Raw genomic sequence first — 14982 nt, forward strand, 5'->3', positions numbered from 1 at the left:
AAAAAAAAAAAAAAAAAAAGCCATGAAAAACAGCTGAATTATACCAAAATTAACTTTGAGAATTTACATATATAATGCTCTTACACATGCGCCCGTGTATTTGGGCACTACCATGATTACCATTACAGTTTATGTTCATTTCAGTATTCAGCAGGTATCAGGATCTATGCAAAACGGTTCTTAGGAGTTATTTCCTACGACCTCAGAGTGACCCTACCAGTAAGATACTATTAATAGTTCCATTTTGGGTTTTTTTGGTTTGTTTGTTTTTTTAACAGTCCCATTTTGGAAATAAGTAAGCTGAGATACTAAAATGGCAACTTGCTCTTGAAGAAAGGCAAGCCTATATTGAAAGGAAAACAACTGTGAAGGCTCATCCACCCCCATATTAATCTATCACTTAATGTAATTACCTCTATCAAGCCATCAGAATAGAGAGGAACAGTTTTGTCTTCTTTCTTCAAAAGCTAAGGATGAAAATAAAACATCTGCTATGTTAGGTTTTTCATAAAAAAGGACGGACTTTCTGTGAATTCATAGAAAACATTACCTTTGAAAATAAATTGCCCCTAATTCCGAAATGAAGAGTAAATAATAAAGAAATTACATTTTTTTTAAAAAAATGCATTATATCAAAACAGCTCATAATTTTTTGCCCATGTGATACCTTGACTTTATGGACTATAACCAGCAGTTGTAGTCAGGACACTTGAGGGGAACACTTTACTACAAAAGTGCCATTATTAGCAACAGCAGAAAGTACATATTAAATAAGATCTACAAGAAGTCGGGCATGGTAGTGAACACCTGTAATCCCAGTACTCAGGAGGTTAAGACAGGAGGATAGCCATGACCATGAGTTCAAGGCCAGCCTGGGCTCCACGGTAAGTTCAAGGCCAGCCTGAACTGCACAGTGAAATCCCCGCCTTAAAAAAAATCTACAAGAGAGGGGCTGGGGATTTAGCTCAGCGGCAAAGCGCCTGCCTGGCAAGCACAAGGTCGTGAGTTCGGTTCCTGGTACCGGAAAAAAAAAACAAAAAAAAAAATCTACAAGAGAAAAAGATTCCGTTTTTAAATATTCTTTTTGCATAATACACACATGCACAAACACTATGAAAACGTACCTTCCATGTCATACCCGTTAGGATGGCTAATGTCACAGAACAGAGAACAGAAAGAGTTGGAAAGGGTTTGGGAAAGTGGAGGCCTGCGCACTGCTGTGGGAATGTGAGATGACGCAGCTCAGACAGCTCAGCAGCTCCACAAAACTCAAGCGTGGAGTCAGCACACAAGCCAGCAATCCGGCTCCTGGGCAGGTGCTCAAAGGGACTGAAAGCAGGGACCTGAACAGACATTCGTACAACCACATTTATGGCAACTTTATTCTCACAATAGCAAAAAGACGGAACTCAAGTGCCCATCAGAGGGTGAATGAATAAGCAAAACAGGGTCGGCCCATATGCAGTGAATATTATTCAGCAAGGCAAAGAAATACAGCACTGACACATGCTTCAGCCAGACAGACCCTGACGACATGCTAGGTGAAAGAAGTCAGACATAAACGCACATGGCATATGATTCCATTTACAGATCTGTAATGTCCGGAGGCACACCGAAAAGAGACATGAAATAGCTTAGTGGCTGCTGCAGCTGGAATGGGGGAAACTAAGAACCACTGTTAACACTTTAGGGTTTGCTTCGGGGCCAACGAAAATGACCTAAAATTGATGGAGGTAATGGCTACGCAAATTCAGTAAATGCCAGGGTGTGATGGAGCACACCTGTAATCCCAGTACTTGGGAGGCTGAGGCAGGAGGCTCACTGAGTTTGAGGCCAGCTTGGGCTACATCATGAGTCTGAGGCCAGCCTGAACTACACAGCAAGACCCTGTCTCAAAACAAACAAACAACAACAACAAAAAAATTCAGTAAATATACTAACAAACATTAAACATTAAATTGGTGAATTGCATGATGTTAGTTATCTCGATAAAGCTATAATTTTAAAAAGCTCTTTTTTTCCTTTAGGCCAGGCATGGCACCATATACATGTAATCCCAGCACTCTGGGAAAGTGAGGCAGAAGATCACAAGTTCAAGCCCAGCCCGGGCAACTTAGCAAGACTTTGTTTCAAAATAAAAATGGGCTAGGGAAAAGCCCTAAGATCAGTTCCCTGTGCCGCAGGAAAAAAAAAAAGGCTGAGTGTGGTGGTGCACGCCTGTAATCCCAGCACTTGAGAGGCTGAGGCAGGAGGGTCACTGTGAGTTTGAGGCCAGCTTGGGCTACACTGTGAGTTCAAGGCCACCCTGAACTATATAGCAAGACCTTGTCTCAAAATACCAAATAAAAAAGTTCTATTTTTAAGAAATTGGTACACAGATATGGGAAAATGGAAGGACCAAAAAAAAGTATTTGAGGTGGCAGAATGATGAATGATTAAAACAAACTCTCTTAAGAAAGCAAGAAAGAAAAAAAACTGATCAACTTACCCTGGTTCTAGCATAGCTGAGCATCTCCTGGGTAGTTTCATAGGTTATCCACTGGGCCTCTAGGCAGTACTTCACCACAAACTCATCATCCTGTTTCACAAATGCCAGACACAGTAAGGCAACCCAACACTGAGCAACGTAACACTGCAGTGCTGGTAATACTCTCCTAAGTGGCTGGGAACACATACCTGGATTTTATGCAGAGTTTCCTTTGCTTCATCTACAAGGTGCTGCCATTTGGTCTGCTCGCTGGTGTCCACAGAACTCAAAGCTAGTTTTTCCAATATGTCATTTGCTTTTACCTTGTACACAAGCTGTAATATAAACATGCCACATCAATTGATTTGAAGTATGTGAATAACTCAGGATGACCTACTTACACAGCAAGTTGTGTCACACACACTATTATGAAAAAAGATTTCTCATGTGATTCAGGATGTATAGTAGCGCATGTCCCCAATCCCAGCACTCAGGCAGGAGGCTGAGGCAGAAGGATTGCTGCAAAGGGAATTCAAGGGCAGCATGTGCTACAAAGCGAGACCTTGTCTCCAAAAAAAAAAAAAAAAAAGAAATAGGGTGTCATCCCAATACAGCAGCTAAAACCCACTCTCTTCTTCACGAATATACCATCCTCCTTATCCTAACCGGAAGTGTCTATTATTCTGCTCTTAGTACTTTTTTTTCTTTGTCTGAGACAAGGTTTCACTATGCAGTTCAGGCTGACCTCAAATTTGCAGCAATCTCCTGCCTCATCCTCCTGAGTGCTGGGATTACAGATGTGCCCATGCCCAGCCCTGCTTAATACTTACTACTTCTTTAATTTATTGACTCTTTTACTCATACACAGAATTATTCCAGATTGTAAAATGCTACATTTTTAAAACAACCACCACATGGGCACCAACTACCCATCTGGTACAAATTAATTCTTTAATGAACTACAATCAAGCTGGTTCCATTCCTCCTCAGGAAACACGCTTTTCGAGGGGTTCAGTGACCTCCTAATCAGTCGACCTTCAGCTCTGGTATCTGACCTTCTCTGTAGCATCTGCAACTGATGATCACTCCCCACCAAGCTTAAAATGTCTCTCTGTGGTTCTGAAATGGTGCATGCCTGCGGTTTCCTTCCTTTCTTTCTCCCCACATACGTGGATCCTTTGCTCTCTGTCCCTCACCTGCCAGTGCCCAGGGTCGCCTGCCCAGATCCCGCTCCTCTCCACATGTTCTGCTCTGCGTTCTCCCAGGCACTGAGCTCTCCTCTGGGCTTCCCCACACCCAGTCAGCTCCGGTCACCCCTGGTTTCCTAGCAGACCCTGCTGGTTCACCGGGCTCCTCACAGCCAGCGTTTTTAAAGCAGAACTCTAGATCTCATTATCTGAATCTGCGCTTGCACGCGCATTCTTCATTTTATTACTTAGGGTTTTTTTGGGGGGGTACTGGTAATCACACTAAGGACCCTTGCCAGGCAGGCGCTTGTGCTGCTGAGCTACATCCCGGCCCAACATTCCTCACTTCAGGCAATGCTGCCACCACCCAACGTGTAGACAGAGCCGGAGTCCTGCCAGCCCACTTCCCCCTTCTGTCCTTCCTGTACTTGACCGCTGCGCCTGCCGATTCTACTGTGCTGTACCTCCATCAGCCCCTCTCGCTCTCCCTCTCTCGTTCCTCTCCACTGCACAGCACTTGATTCCGCTCTCCCAGGGAAAACTGCTTCAGCTCCGAACTCACAGTTGAACTTTCTGGTTGAGCTTTTCCCAGACAACTCTCCGTCTTTCCAAACTGCCCGCCCAGGATATTTTGAGGCTTAAAATTCCTTCCCCATCACCTATGAGATGAAACCTCATAGGTGGTATGTGAGGCCCTCTAGGCTCTGGCCCTGTTCACCTCCTTTCATTCCCTTGCACGTAGAAAGAACCCCAGTCTGGCCCGAACGACTAGGAGTTCCAGGAAGAATCCAAGGCCTTCCTACTCTGCCACGTCTCCTCAGCCTCAAGTACACCAAGAAACGCCTGTGTCGGGGACAAGCAGACACACGCACGCTTACCTCAACATCGAGCCCAAACTGAATGGCAAAGGTCTCGGCTTCTGCAAATCTGTGTTTGTGAAGTAACCGACTCAGTCTGGTAAATGGGAAAGAAATTTCATTAAATGCTTATTAACCAGGGAATTTAAGCTTTTCATTAAGAGGTAAAGAGTAAAGAATGCGAGAAAATTACCTGTTTTCTGGTAAAGCTTCCGTAAGATACCTGAGCACTAACACTGAGACGGAGTCCTCAGAGAATCTGAAAGAAGACTGCGTTGTAAGTGTACTTGTCGTTTCACATTAATGAGTCAATTTTAAGTGAGATAAGCTGTTATTTAGCAACTTATCTGGTATTTATCGGATAAAACAAAACATGACCTACTCTGGATCACTTTTGTAAATTCCTTCCAGAAGGTAAATGGTATCCTGTAAATGTAACAAAAATATCATTTAAGCTCAGATATAAAAGCAATTTATTTTATAATCACTAGAGTAACAAATGGTTCAATCAATTCAATCAAGAATTATTCATCAGCACTCAGGAGGCTGAGGCAGGAGGATCGTTGCAAGTTTGAGGCCAGCCTGGGCTACAAAGTGAGCTCAAGGCCAGCCTGAACTGCACAGCGAGACTCTGTCTCAAAAAAGGACAAAAAGAAGTATTCATCAATGGATTTTAAAACCAATCCAAATGGTCAAATTTTTCCTTTTTTTTTCTTTCCTAGTACTGGGACTGAACCCACAAAGTAGTAAGCTATATCCCTAGTCTTTTTTCCTTTATTCTGAGACAAGGTTTTTTTGGTTTTTTGGGTTTTTTTAATTTTTTCTCCAGTACCAGGAACTGAACTCACGACCTTGTGCTTGCCAGGCAGGCGCTTTACTGCTGAGCTAAATCCCCAGCCCTGAGACAAGATTTTAAGTTGCCCAAACTGGCCTGGAACTTGCTTCAGCCTCCAAGAGGTTGGGATCACAGGCACATGCCACTGGGGTGGGCTCAATCAAATTAACATCATCAATAATAGGACAAATGGATACAGTGAGACCCTTAATGTGATACACTATTATGGCTTGTGTATGGATGACCCCCCAAAGCCTCATGTGACCACAGGTGGGGTTTTTTGGAGGTGGCTGGATCTAGGCTCTGTGCCACTGGAATTTAAAAAAAAAAAAAAGACCAAAAAAACCACACATTTGCTTAAACATTTAGAGGTGTCAGATCAGGAAATCAGGAAATCTACAAATAATTTCTAAATGGTGTGGAATAATAGAGCATGTGTATACAGGTAGGTGTGTGTGTACATATATTTAAAAAAATACAGTAAAATGTCTTTTAAAAAGATACCAATATAAAAGAAATAAAAACATCATGCCAAGATATTATACACAATTATTACATGTTAGTCCAAAAACTTTTAACCATTTAAGGAGATGGAAATGTTAACTGCTTTCACTTAATCATTACACACTTTACTCATGTACTGAGGGGCTGGGGACTTAGCTCAGCGGCAAAAGCACCTGCCTGGCAAGTGCAAGGCCGTGAGTTCGGTTCCCGGTACCGGAGAAAAAACCAAAAAAAAAAAAAAAAAAAAACAAACAAACTCATGTACTGAATTATCAGTGTACCCCGTGAATTTAAACAACTAAAATAACACTTAAAAACAAATGTACAATCCTTAAAAGTTAATTATTATACTTCCTGAAGATATTTAAGAAAGTTGAGCAGATGACTAATGTTTTATTTAATTAATTTTCTTTCTTTTTTTTTTTTTGGCCTTTTTAAGACAGGGTCTCACTATGCAGTTCAGGCTGGCCTTGAGCTCACCTTGTAGCCCAGGCTGGTCTCGAACTCACAAGGATCCTCCTGCCTCAGCCTCCCGAGTGCTGGGATTACAGGAATGCCACCATGCCTGGCTCTTTTCTTTCTTTATTGCTCTTTTTTTTTTCTTTTCTTTGAGACAAGGTCTCACTATGTAACTCAGGAGGCTAGTCTTGAATTCACTACATAACCCAGACTGGCATCAAACCCACAGTAATCTCTCTGACTCAGCCTCCCAAGTGCTGAGGGTATAGGCCTGTACCACCACGCCTAGTTTTTTTTCTTTTTTTTTGTATTAAGATTGGCGTTGGTGTATTTGAGGAATTCTGTCAATAATGAATGCAGGGGCTGGGCGTGGTGGCGCACGCCTGTAATCCCAGCACTCTGGAGACTGAGGCAGAAGGACTGTTGTGAGTTTGAGGCCAGCCTAGGCTACAAAGTGAGCTCAAGGCCAGCCTGAACTGCATAGCAAGACCCTGCCTCAAAAAGACAGAAAACAAAATGAATGCAGGGACACACCTGAGAGCTACCCAGGTGTCCCACAAGGTTCCATTCATACATAGCTTAAGTATTAAAGTAGTTTAAAATATGCATAAACTTACCGTGCTAACTCCCGTTTGAACCAAAGATGAAACTCTAGATACTTCCAAAGAATATAGTATTTCCATTGTAGGTAATACATAAACCACAAGGTTTTTCATCTAAAAGAAATAGAAAAGCCATTCACTTAGTAGGTTAATATAAACCTATACTCGTAAGACAGCACTTTACAATCACAACTACGTACATATTCAAAACATTCCTATCCAAAGCTAAATGCAAAAAAATCTTTTACAGGCATGCTTTTTACTGTATTACTTAAATATAGATAAATTTGTGTTTTATTGTACCTTCTACATCTATTGCATGAAAATTTACATATACAGGTCTACTCCACAGTTTGTATTTAAGGTGAAAGTAATTCCCCACTCCCAGAAATTTACAAGAACCACCCTAATCAACACTTTCTTAGGAACTGTTTTTGTTCCTAAAATGCTGTTTAAAAATTTGCAGCCAAGATTTATATCCTTTCTTTGAAACAGCAAAAGAATTCTGCAAGATCATTTTTAGTATGTCAACTGTGTGTGAACGCTAAGAACTAATATACTGTGAGCACTACTTAATATCTACTTTTGTGTTCCTAAATGCTATTCTCAGTACATAATACGGACAGGAAGTCAAATTTTACAGTACCTTCTTATTAGCTGTAGTTGTCAGAGCTACTAACTTGAGATTCGTAATCCCTTGCCTAAAAGAGAAAAGAAGCTGCAAGTAAACCAAACAAGCTTTCCTGCCCCCTAGACGTAAGCCGTGTTAATGTGATTTCCTGCACAAAAGTTAAAATGGACTTGAGAGGACACTGGTGCTGGGCGTGTTGGCCCAAGCCTGTAATACCAGCACTTGGGAGGCTGAGGCAGGAGGATCTCAGCGCATGGGCTACACAGTGAGTTCAAAGAGAGCCTGAACTGCACAGTGAGACCCTGTCTCAAAAAAAAAAAAAAAAAAAAAAAGAGGACACTGGAGTTTATCTCTCAGGTTTATGGCCCAGGTTGATACTCTTTTTTTTTTTTGGTTTTTTTCCAGTACCAGGAATTGAACTCACGACCTCGTGCTTACTAGGCAGGCGCTGTACCACTGAGCTAACTCCCCAGCCCCCCAGGTTGATACTCTCATCTCATACAACTCTTGAAGGTTCATATTGCCTTTTTTTTTCCCCATCAAAAAAAGTAAACAGCCAATCAGTCCTACTCCGTCAGACTATTTCAGTGTGGTTTAGAACACAAAACATAATAAATGATCTGGACAAAACCTGTTGTTAAGAGAGGGGAAACTGTCTTAGCTAGCGTTATAACCCACCAGGTAACTGATGAAGGAGAATCTGCTTCCGTGGTAAGAAGGAATTCCTCTATGTGAAGATAGGGCCAGTTCCATATGGGAGTGAGAGTGTGAATATCCCACAAACTCAGCACATTCTGCAAAAGACAGATTTCATTTACACATCCTAATGGTTATGAATTTACATTTCAGAGTATATTTTTTGATATATATACTGAAAAAAAGCCCAGTACAAAAGACAGTAATCTATTCCAGCTAAAGTCCTTGTCCTTGAAAGTTTAACAACTTAACAACATAATATCCGAGCTAGAGATATAAATCAGGGATAGAGCACCTGGGTTCCATTCCCAGCATCACAAACAAACAAACAACGTAATATTAAGTAAAAACACTGACAGAGAAATATCAGAAACATACGTCAGTATCAAGAACAAAAAGCAGATTGTCTATCAGCTGGAACTTCACTGCACCTACAAAACAGAAAGCAAGATGTCTAAGCCTTTTATTTCCATGTTACAGACAGCCATATTAAAATTAAAGACATTTATGGAAAGGCAGAACTACATTTACTTTTTAAACAATAACTGAAGAATTTACCATTTATCTAACAAAATTATATACTAACTTTTATCAAAGCGCAAACAGTACAAAAGAAGGAGCAGATAAAAATGACTTCACAAAAATATCTGACAATAATATGCAGAAACTGAAAAGCTTTAGTGTTCAATAATTAAGAACACTAAAAGAAAAAAAAAAATTAAGAACACTAGCTGGGCATGGTGGCATATGCTGTTAATTCCAGCACTCAGGAAGCTGAGGCAGATACATCTCCTTAAATTCCAGGACACCCTGGTGAGGTACATAATGAGCTCAAGCTGAGCCTGAACTAAATAGCAAGACCCTGTCATACAAAACAAAACAAAAAAAGTTAAGAAAGCAACTGAACAAGTCCCCCCGCAAAACACACACTTTACAATATAAATCTGTCTACACATAGTATTTTGCAAAAAGTCATTCAGTTGTCTCTTGGCTTGAGAAAATGGTTTTCCAGATGTCAGTATAAATTATCAGCAACCTCAACTCCTCTGCGTGGTGAGTGTCTTGTTTTCTCCTTCTAGGCCTTCCACCCTGGCCTGCCCCACAGAGTGATGTTTTTCCCCAGATCATCAGTGTGACTCTCTCTGCATGTGTCAGTTCTTCCAGTGATCCAGTCAGATATGATGTGAAAGTTATCTTGCACATGGTGTAGGAACCTCTGTACCACTGAAGTGAGAATCCATGTATAGTTTGGGGGTCACTTCAGCCATCTCCACGGTTCCTAGCTTGGCAGTGCTATCTCAGGCCATCACCTGTACATCCATTTGGCTAACCAAATGCCTGCAGCTGTCACTCTGCATTATGGGACTCCCAGAACATCTAAATTAAATGTTCCCATTTTCATTTATTCCTGCTTCTAACTTTTTTTTTTTTTTTTTTTTTTTTTGGTTTTTCTCCGGTACCGGGAACCGAACTCACGACCTTGTACTTGCTTCTAACATTTTTACATGACCACTAAAATAAAAACTTTCGCTGAGCATAGGGGCCTGTAATCCCAGCACTCGGGAGGCTGAGGCAGGAGGATTGTGGCGAGTTCCAGGCCAGCTTGGCCTACAAAGTGAGCTCAAGGCCAACCTGAGCTACATAGTAAGACCCTGTCTCAACATGACAAAAAAAAAAAAAAAAAAAAAAAAAAATAATAAAATATAAACTCTCCCAAAACAAAGTAGGAACTGCAACATGTCAAGAACAGTCATGTTATGGACAATAATCAAACCAATCTGGCTAATCAAAGATAATTTGGTAAAAAACCCATACTCTAGCTCAAGTATATTAACATGAAAATTACAACTTGTTAATAATTACAGAGGGGCTGGGAGTGGCGGCTCACGCCTGTAATCCCAGCACTCAGGAGGGTGAGGCAGGAGGATCTTTGCAAGTTTGAGGCCAGCCTGGGCTATAAAGTGAGCTCAAGGCCAGCCTGGACTGCATAGCGAGACTCTGTCTCAAAAAGACCAAAAAACAAACAAACAATAATAATAATAATAATAATTACAGAGGGCTGGTGAGATAGCTCAGCAGCATAAGCGCATGACTGGCAAGCGCAAGGTCCTGAGTTCAATTCCCAGAACAACAACAAAAGAAATTACAGAAAATGGTTTCATTAACTTATTTTACCTTTAATAATTTCTGCATCAATAAGGTTCTTAACTGTCATTTCTTTTTTGGAAGAGTCTGGTTCCCATTTTGAGAAGACACAATTACCAGTTCCCTAAAAGCAAAAACAGTACAAGAGTTGTAAATTTGGTTCTAAGATCTGGACAGTTCTCAAAGTAAAAATATGGAAATTCTGTATATTACTCATTTTAAAATGTATTTAAAGGAGTCAGGGATATAGCAATGCAGCACCTGTCTGAGAAGCGAGAGGTCCTGAGTTTGATTTCCGATAATTCCCCCCAATAAATAAATCAATAAAATTAAATGTATTTACATAGTCAAGCCCAACTAGCTTTTATCTCCCAGTTCCTCTTAGTTTCAGGAGAATAGGAAGAACTGAACGCTGACACTCATTGTTATTACATGAATAACGTTTAATAAGGAGTAGGCACATTCAGGGATCTTGCCTTAAAAAGGCACAGGATGAACTTTAAGACCTCTCCCAGCAGTTTGCCCACTTTCTCATTTTACTAGTCACAAGTTTTTGTAAGTCGGTTGGCCAGGCAAGTCTGAGAACAAAGTAGGATCGCTTACAAGGTAAGTATTAAAAGACTTTTTATTGTCCAGGACCATTTTCTAAAACAGAGGTTTTCAACTTGGCTTATTGCAATTGCAAGATTGCAGGGATTTGTAATTCAGGGAGAGGAAAAAAATTTACATATTCATTTTCAGTAATCACCTGAAGTTTAGCATTTCTTTTACTTTCTTTTTTTTTCTTTTTTTCTTTTAAAGAGAATAAAAAAAATAACAAAATAACAGAAAAAAAAACAAAACACAAAAACGATGAAAATGATTGAGGGCTTTAAAACAAAATGATAGAAATTAACAGTGGTTGTTATATTATTATCTTCAACAAAGTTGCTCACTCTTTTATTTTCAAACATAAGCAAAAACCAAAATAAAACAGTAGGCTACAGAAATTTTTGAGTTTGTCACCAAAAGTAAATGTACTTTTACATTACAGTGGTGCACACCTGTAATCCTAGCACTAGGGAGGCTGAGGCAGGAGGACTGTTGCAAGTTTGAGACGAGCCTGGGTTACAAAGTGAGCTCAAGGCCAGCCTGAACTACGGAGCAAGACCCGGCCCCCCCCCAAAAAAAAAAAAAAAAAAAAAGTAAATGTACCTTCAGATAGACATTCTACAGCCACTATGACTTTAAAGTACTGATGTGTAATCAAGACAGCTGCAGTAATGTGATTTTTTAAAAAATAATGTGATTTTTAAAAAAAATCTGCGACTTCAGGCTGGGAGTTTAGCTTAATGGAAGAACACTCGCCTAGGCCCTGGGTTCAATTCCCAGCATTGTGAAAAAACAAATAAATAAATCTCTGTCTTCTATTCAGTGACAAACTCCCAGGCGCTACTGTAACTGGAATTTTTTAGTTTTGTTTTTATTGTTTTTATCTATAATCAGAACTGAAAGAAATGCTAAAATTTCAGGGAGAAGCTAATGAAAATAAAGATGCAGTATTTTTCTAAGATAGAAACTTTCGTATTTTAATAATTAATTTTATTAACCTAATTTTATAATTTCTTTTTTGTTACGTGTTACAAACTAATTTGAAATTTAACTAAAAAAAGATAACATCTATCAAAGAAACACTTTGGGTTAAAAAAAAAAAACCTTTACAGAAAGAATTACCCCAATTATCACAGGAGTTTCACTTGCTAAATCTCCAGCCACAAGACTGAGACAACCAAGAGTATGATAATTTTCAGTAGAAATAAAACTGGAACTGATCTGTCGCTGTAACTGCAAAATTAAAAAAATTAGAATATATTTATATACTCACAAAAAAGCATAAAGAATCAGCTTATATCAATCAGCCATAAACATGCTGTTAAATAAGTTATTAAAGTGTTCTGTCACAGTAATTCTTAAAATATCAACTATTAGGTCAATTATATATAGAAACATTCTACATTTATACTAAATTTAAACTGAGCTGGGCATGGCAGTACATGACTGTAATACCAACACTCAGGAGGCTGAGGCAGGAGGATCAAGTTCGAGACCAGCCTGGGCTACAAAGTGAGCTCAAGGCCAGCCTGAACCACATAGTGAGACCTTATCTCAAAAGACAAAAAAAAAAAAAAAAAAAATTAAGTTGAAAGACAATAATATAGTTTTGTTTTCTTACTTTTTTGGCTGTATCCAAATCTACATTCTCAATTGCTGCATTAAAAAAGAAAGCAGGTTAAATTTATGGTATCAATCTAAGAAACAATTCAAGTCACTCTTTTTCTTTCAAAGTGAAATTAATGCATTTTAGCTCAACAAACACAGGACAGAAGAAACAACTCAGTGCTGACTTTTCAACTCCGCACTGACTAACGCTATGACCTCTGAGGACATGTTGTATCCAGGGCACCGGCCAAGCTGACAGCATCACCACAAAGCCTCTGTGCACCTCCCCTGGCCATGCTTCCCCCTACCAGAGTCTTCTCACCCCACCTCTGCTACTCTTATTCAAGCCCTCAAGTCTTGTGAAGTTTCATCACTTCTCACCGTTTTGGAACAGCTCCTTTACTTACTCATCTAGCTTCTGACAAAACCCCAGACAACTATGGATCTGAAGTCTCCTCATATAACCAGAACCTAGCACAGACTTGGCATAGATGCTTTAAAACACTTACTGTGCCAGGCATGGTGGAACACACCCATAATACAGCACTTGGGAGGCTGAGGCAGAAGGATCACTGCAAGTCTGAGGCCACCCTAGGCTACACAGTAAGTTGGTCAGCCTGAACCATACAGGCAGACAGTGTCTCAAAAATCCAGAACAATAAAATAAAATGGAACACTTATTAAATACATGTTCTGATTCAATTCTTCAGTCTTATTGGCTGAGACGATAGATGGCCCACACCGCTCACTGAGCACATTCTGGACTATGGCTCTGCACCATCAACACCTATATGGTCATTTCCATTTCCAGGTTCATTCGCTCCACCAGAAAGCTTTCATTATTGCCCTGGCATATGTCTTTTCATCTCAACTAAGCTCCGAACTCCTTGAAGCTGTAACCAAATGACATTTCTTGAAATTGCACTGAAACTCTATCAGAGGAAGTAAGCACACTCCAAAGACTTGAATATATACCAAGTTATCATAGTATACAATTAAACTAAAATATTCTTAAGGAGAGTATTTGAAAATTTACCTGAAAAACTAACAACTATTGCTGCAAATCATTAAGAAAATGATATATTACTTACCTTGCTGAATTTGTATAAGCTGAAGGTTTGTAACGTAAAAAAATCCACTATTTGTAAGAAGCAACATATAATAGGTACCTAATAAAATAATATCAAAATTAGTCTCTAAAAGGCACATGGACGTGAAACTTAAAACAGTATCCTCAACTAGCTTAAAAATATGTCCATTTCCTCATCTGAATTCTTTTTTTTTTTTTTTTTCGTGGTACTGGGGATCGAACTGACAACCTTGTGCTTGCCAGGCAGGCTCTTATGCCACTGAGCTATATCCCCAGCCCCCTGAATTCTAATCACATAGTATAGTAATGATATAGATAAAGCTTATCTACAAAAATTTTGTCCATTACTTTAATAAAAACAATGGTTGGGGCTGGGGATTTAGCTCAGCGGCACAACACCTGCCTGGCAAGTGCAAGGTCGTGAGTTCGATTCCTGGTACTGGAAAAAAACAACAACAAAAAAAAAGGTAACTTCTTTCAAACTTTTATTTGAAAACCAAAGTTGAATTATCAAGTGCTCGCTTCAGCAGCACATATACAAACTTGAATTATCAGAAAAAAATTCAGATATATTAAAATAAATTATTGTCCAATTAACATTTATTGAAATGAAAATATGGTAAGTATACTAAAACCCACAAAAACTTTTTTTAAAAATAAACTTTCGGTGAAATCTAAGTTTTAGCATTAAGCCTGGTTCTAAGTTCTGGGTTTTTTAATTAACTTATTTATTTAATTAATTTTCAAAGTACTGAGGATTGAATCCTGGTCCTTACACATACTAGGCAAACTACGATTGAGCCACATCCCCAGGTAGAAAAACATATTAAAAGAAATTAATGTTTCCTGTTCAGCATGGTAGGGCATGCCAGTAATCCCAACATGGAGGCTGAGGCAGGAAGATTGCTGTGAGTTCAAGGCCAACCTAGGCTGCACTGTGAGTACTTCAAAGCCAGCCTAAAATATATAGTGATTGCCTCCCCCATCCCCCCCAAAAAGGAAATAGAACATAATTCATCCTCTGAAAAGATCTAAAATTCTAAAAATTGTTACCATAATAATATTTGTATCAACAGAAAATTTAACACTGTACATTTAACAAGAAATTTCTACTTTTTTTTTTTTTTTTTTTTCTGGTACCGGGAATTGAACTCACGACCTTGCGTTTGCCAGGCAGGCGCTGTGCCACTGAGCTAAATCCCCAGCCATGAAATTTCTACTCTTGGGGCTGGGGATTTAGCTCAATAGCAAAAGCACCTGCCTGGCAAGCGCAAGGTCGTGAGTTCGGTTCCCGGTACCGGAGAAAAACC

At 39.6% G+C, this 14982-nt stretch overlaps 1 protein-coding gene across 3 annotated transcripts in view; it reads right to left on the reverse strand.

Annotated features, from left to right (window-relative positions):
• Positions 1 to 14982, reverse strand: part of Kntc1 (kinetochore associated 1) — a 78851-nt gene that overhangs the window by 54528 nt on the left and 9341 nt on the right. For all 3 annotated transcript variants that reach the window (XM_005403079.1, XM_013503705.1, XM_005403078.2), the window contains exons 6-19: positions 13674 to 13751; positions 12596 to 12630; positions 12097 to 12207; positions 10414 to 10507; positions 8617 to 8669; positions 8221 to 8336; positions 7558 to 7612; positions 6927 to 7025; positions 4894 to 4937; positions 4705 to 4770; positions 4533 to 4608; positions 2677 to 2802; positions 2489 to 2578; positions 414 to 467 (exon numbers count right to left, since the gene is read on the reverse strand). In XM_005403079.1, coding sequence (XP_005403136.1) covers positions 414 to 467; positions 2489 to 2578; positions 2677 to 2802; positions 4533 to 4608; positions 4705 to 4770; positions 4894 to 4937; positions 6927 to 7025; positions 7558 to 7612; positions 8221 to 8336; positions 8617 to 8669; positions 10414 to 10507; positions 12097 to 12207; positions 12596 to 12630; positions 13674 to 13751 — 1097 coding nt within the window. The remainder of the gene's footprint in view (positions 1 to 413; positions 468 to 2488; positions 2579 to 2676; positions 2803 to 4532; positions 4609 to 4704; positions 4771 to 4893; positions 4938 to 6926; positions 7026 to 7557; positions 7613 to 8220; positions 8337 to 8616; positions 8670 to 10413; positions 10508 to 12096; positions 12208 to 12595; positions 12631 to 13673; positions 13752 to 14982) is intronic.

Source organism: Chinchilla lanigera, unplaced genomic scaffold (assembly GCF_000276665.1).
Source record: "Chinchilla lanigera isolate Chin_1 unplaced genomic scaffold, ChiLan1.0 scaffold00081, whole genome shotgun sequence".
NCBI lineage: Eukaryota > Metazoa > Chordata > Mammalia > Rodentia > Chinchillidae > Chinchilla > Chinchilla lanigera.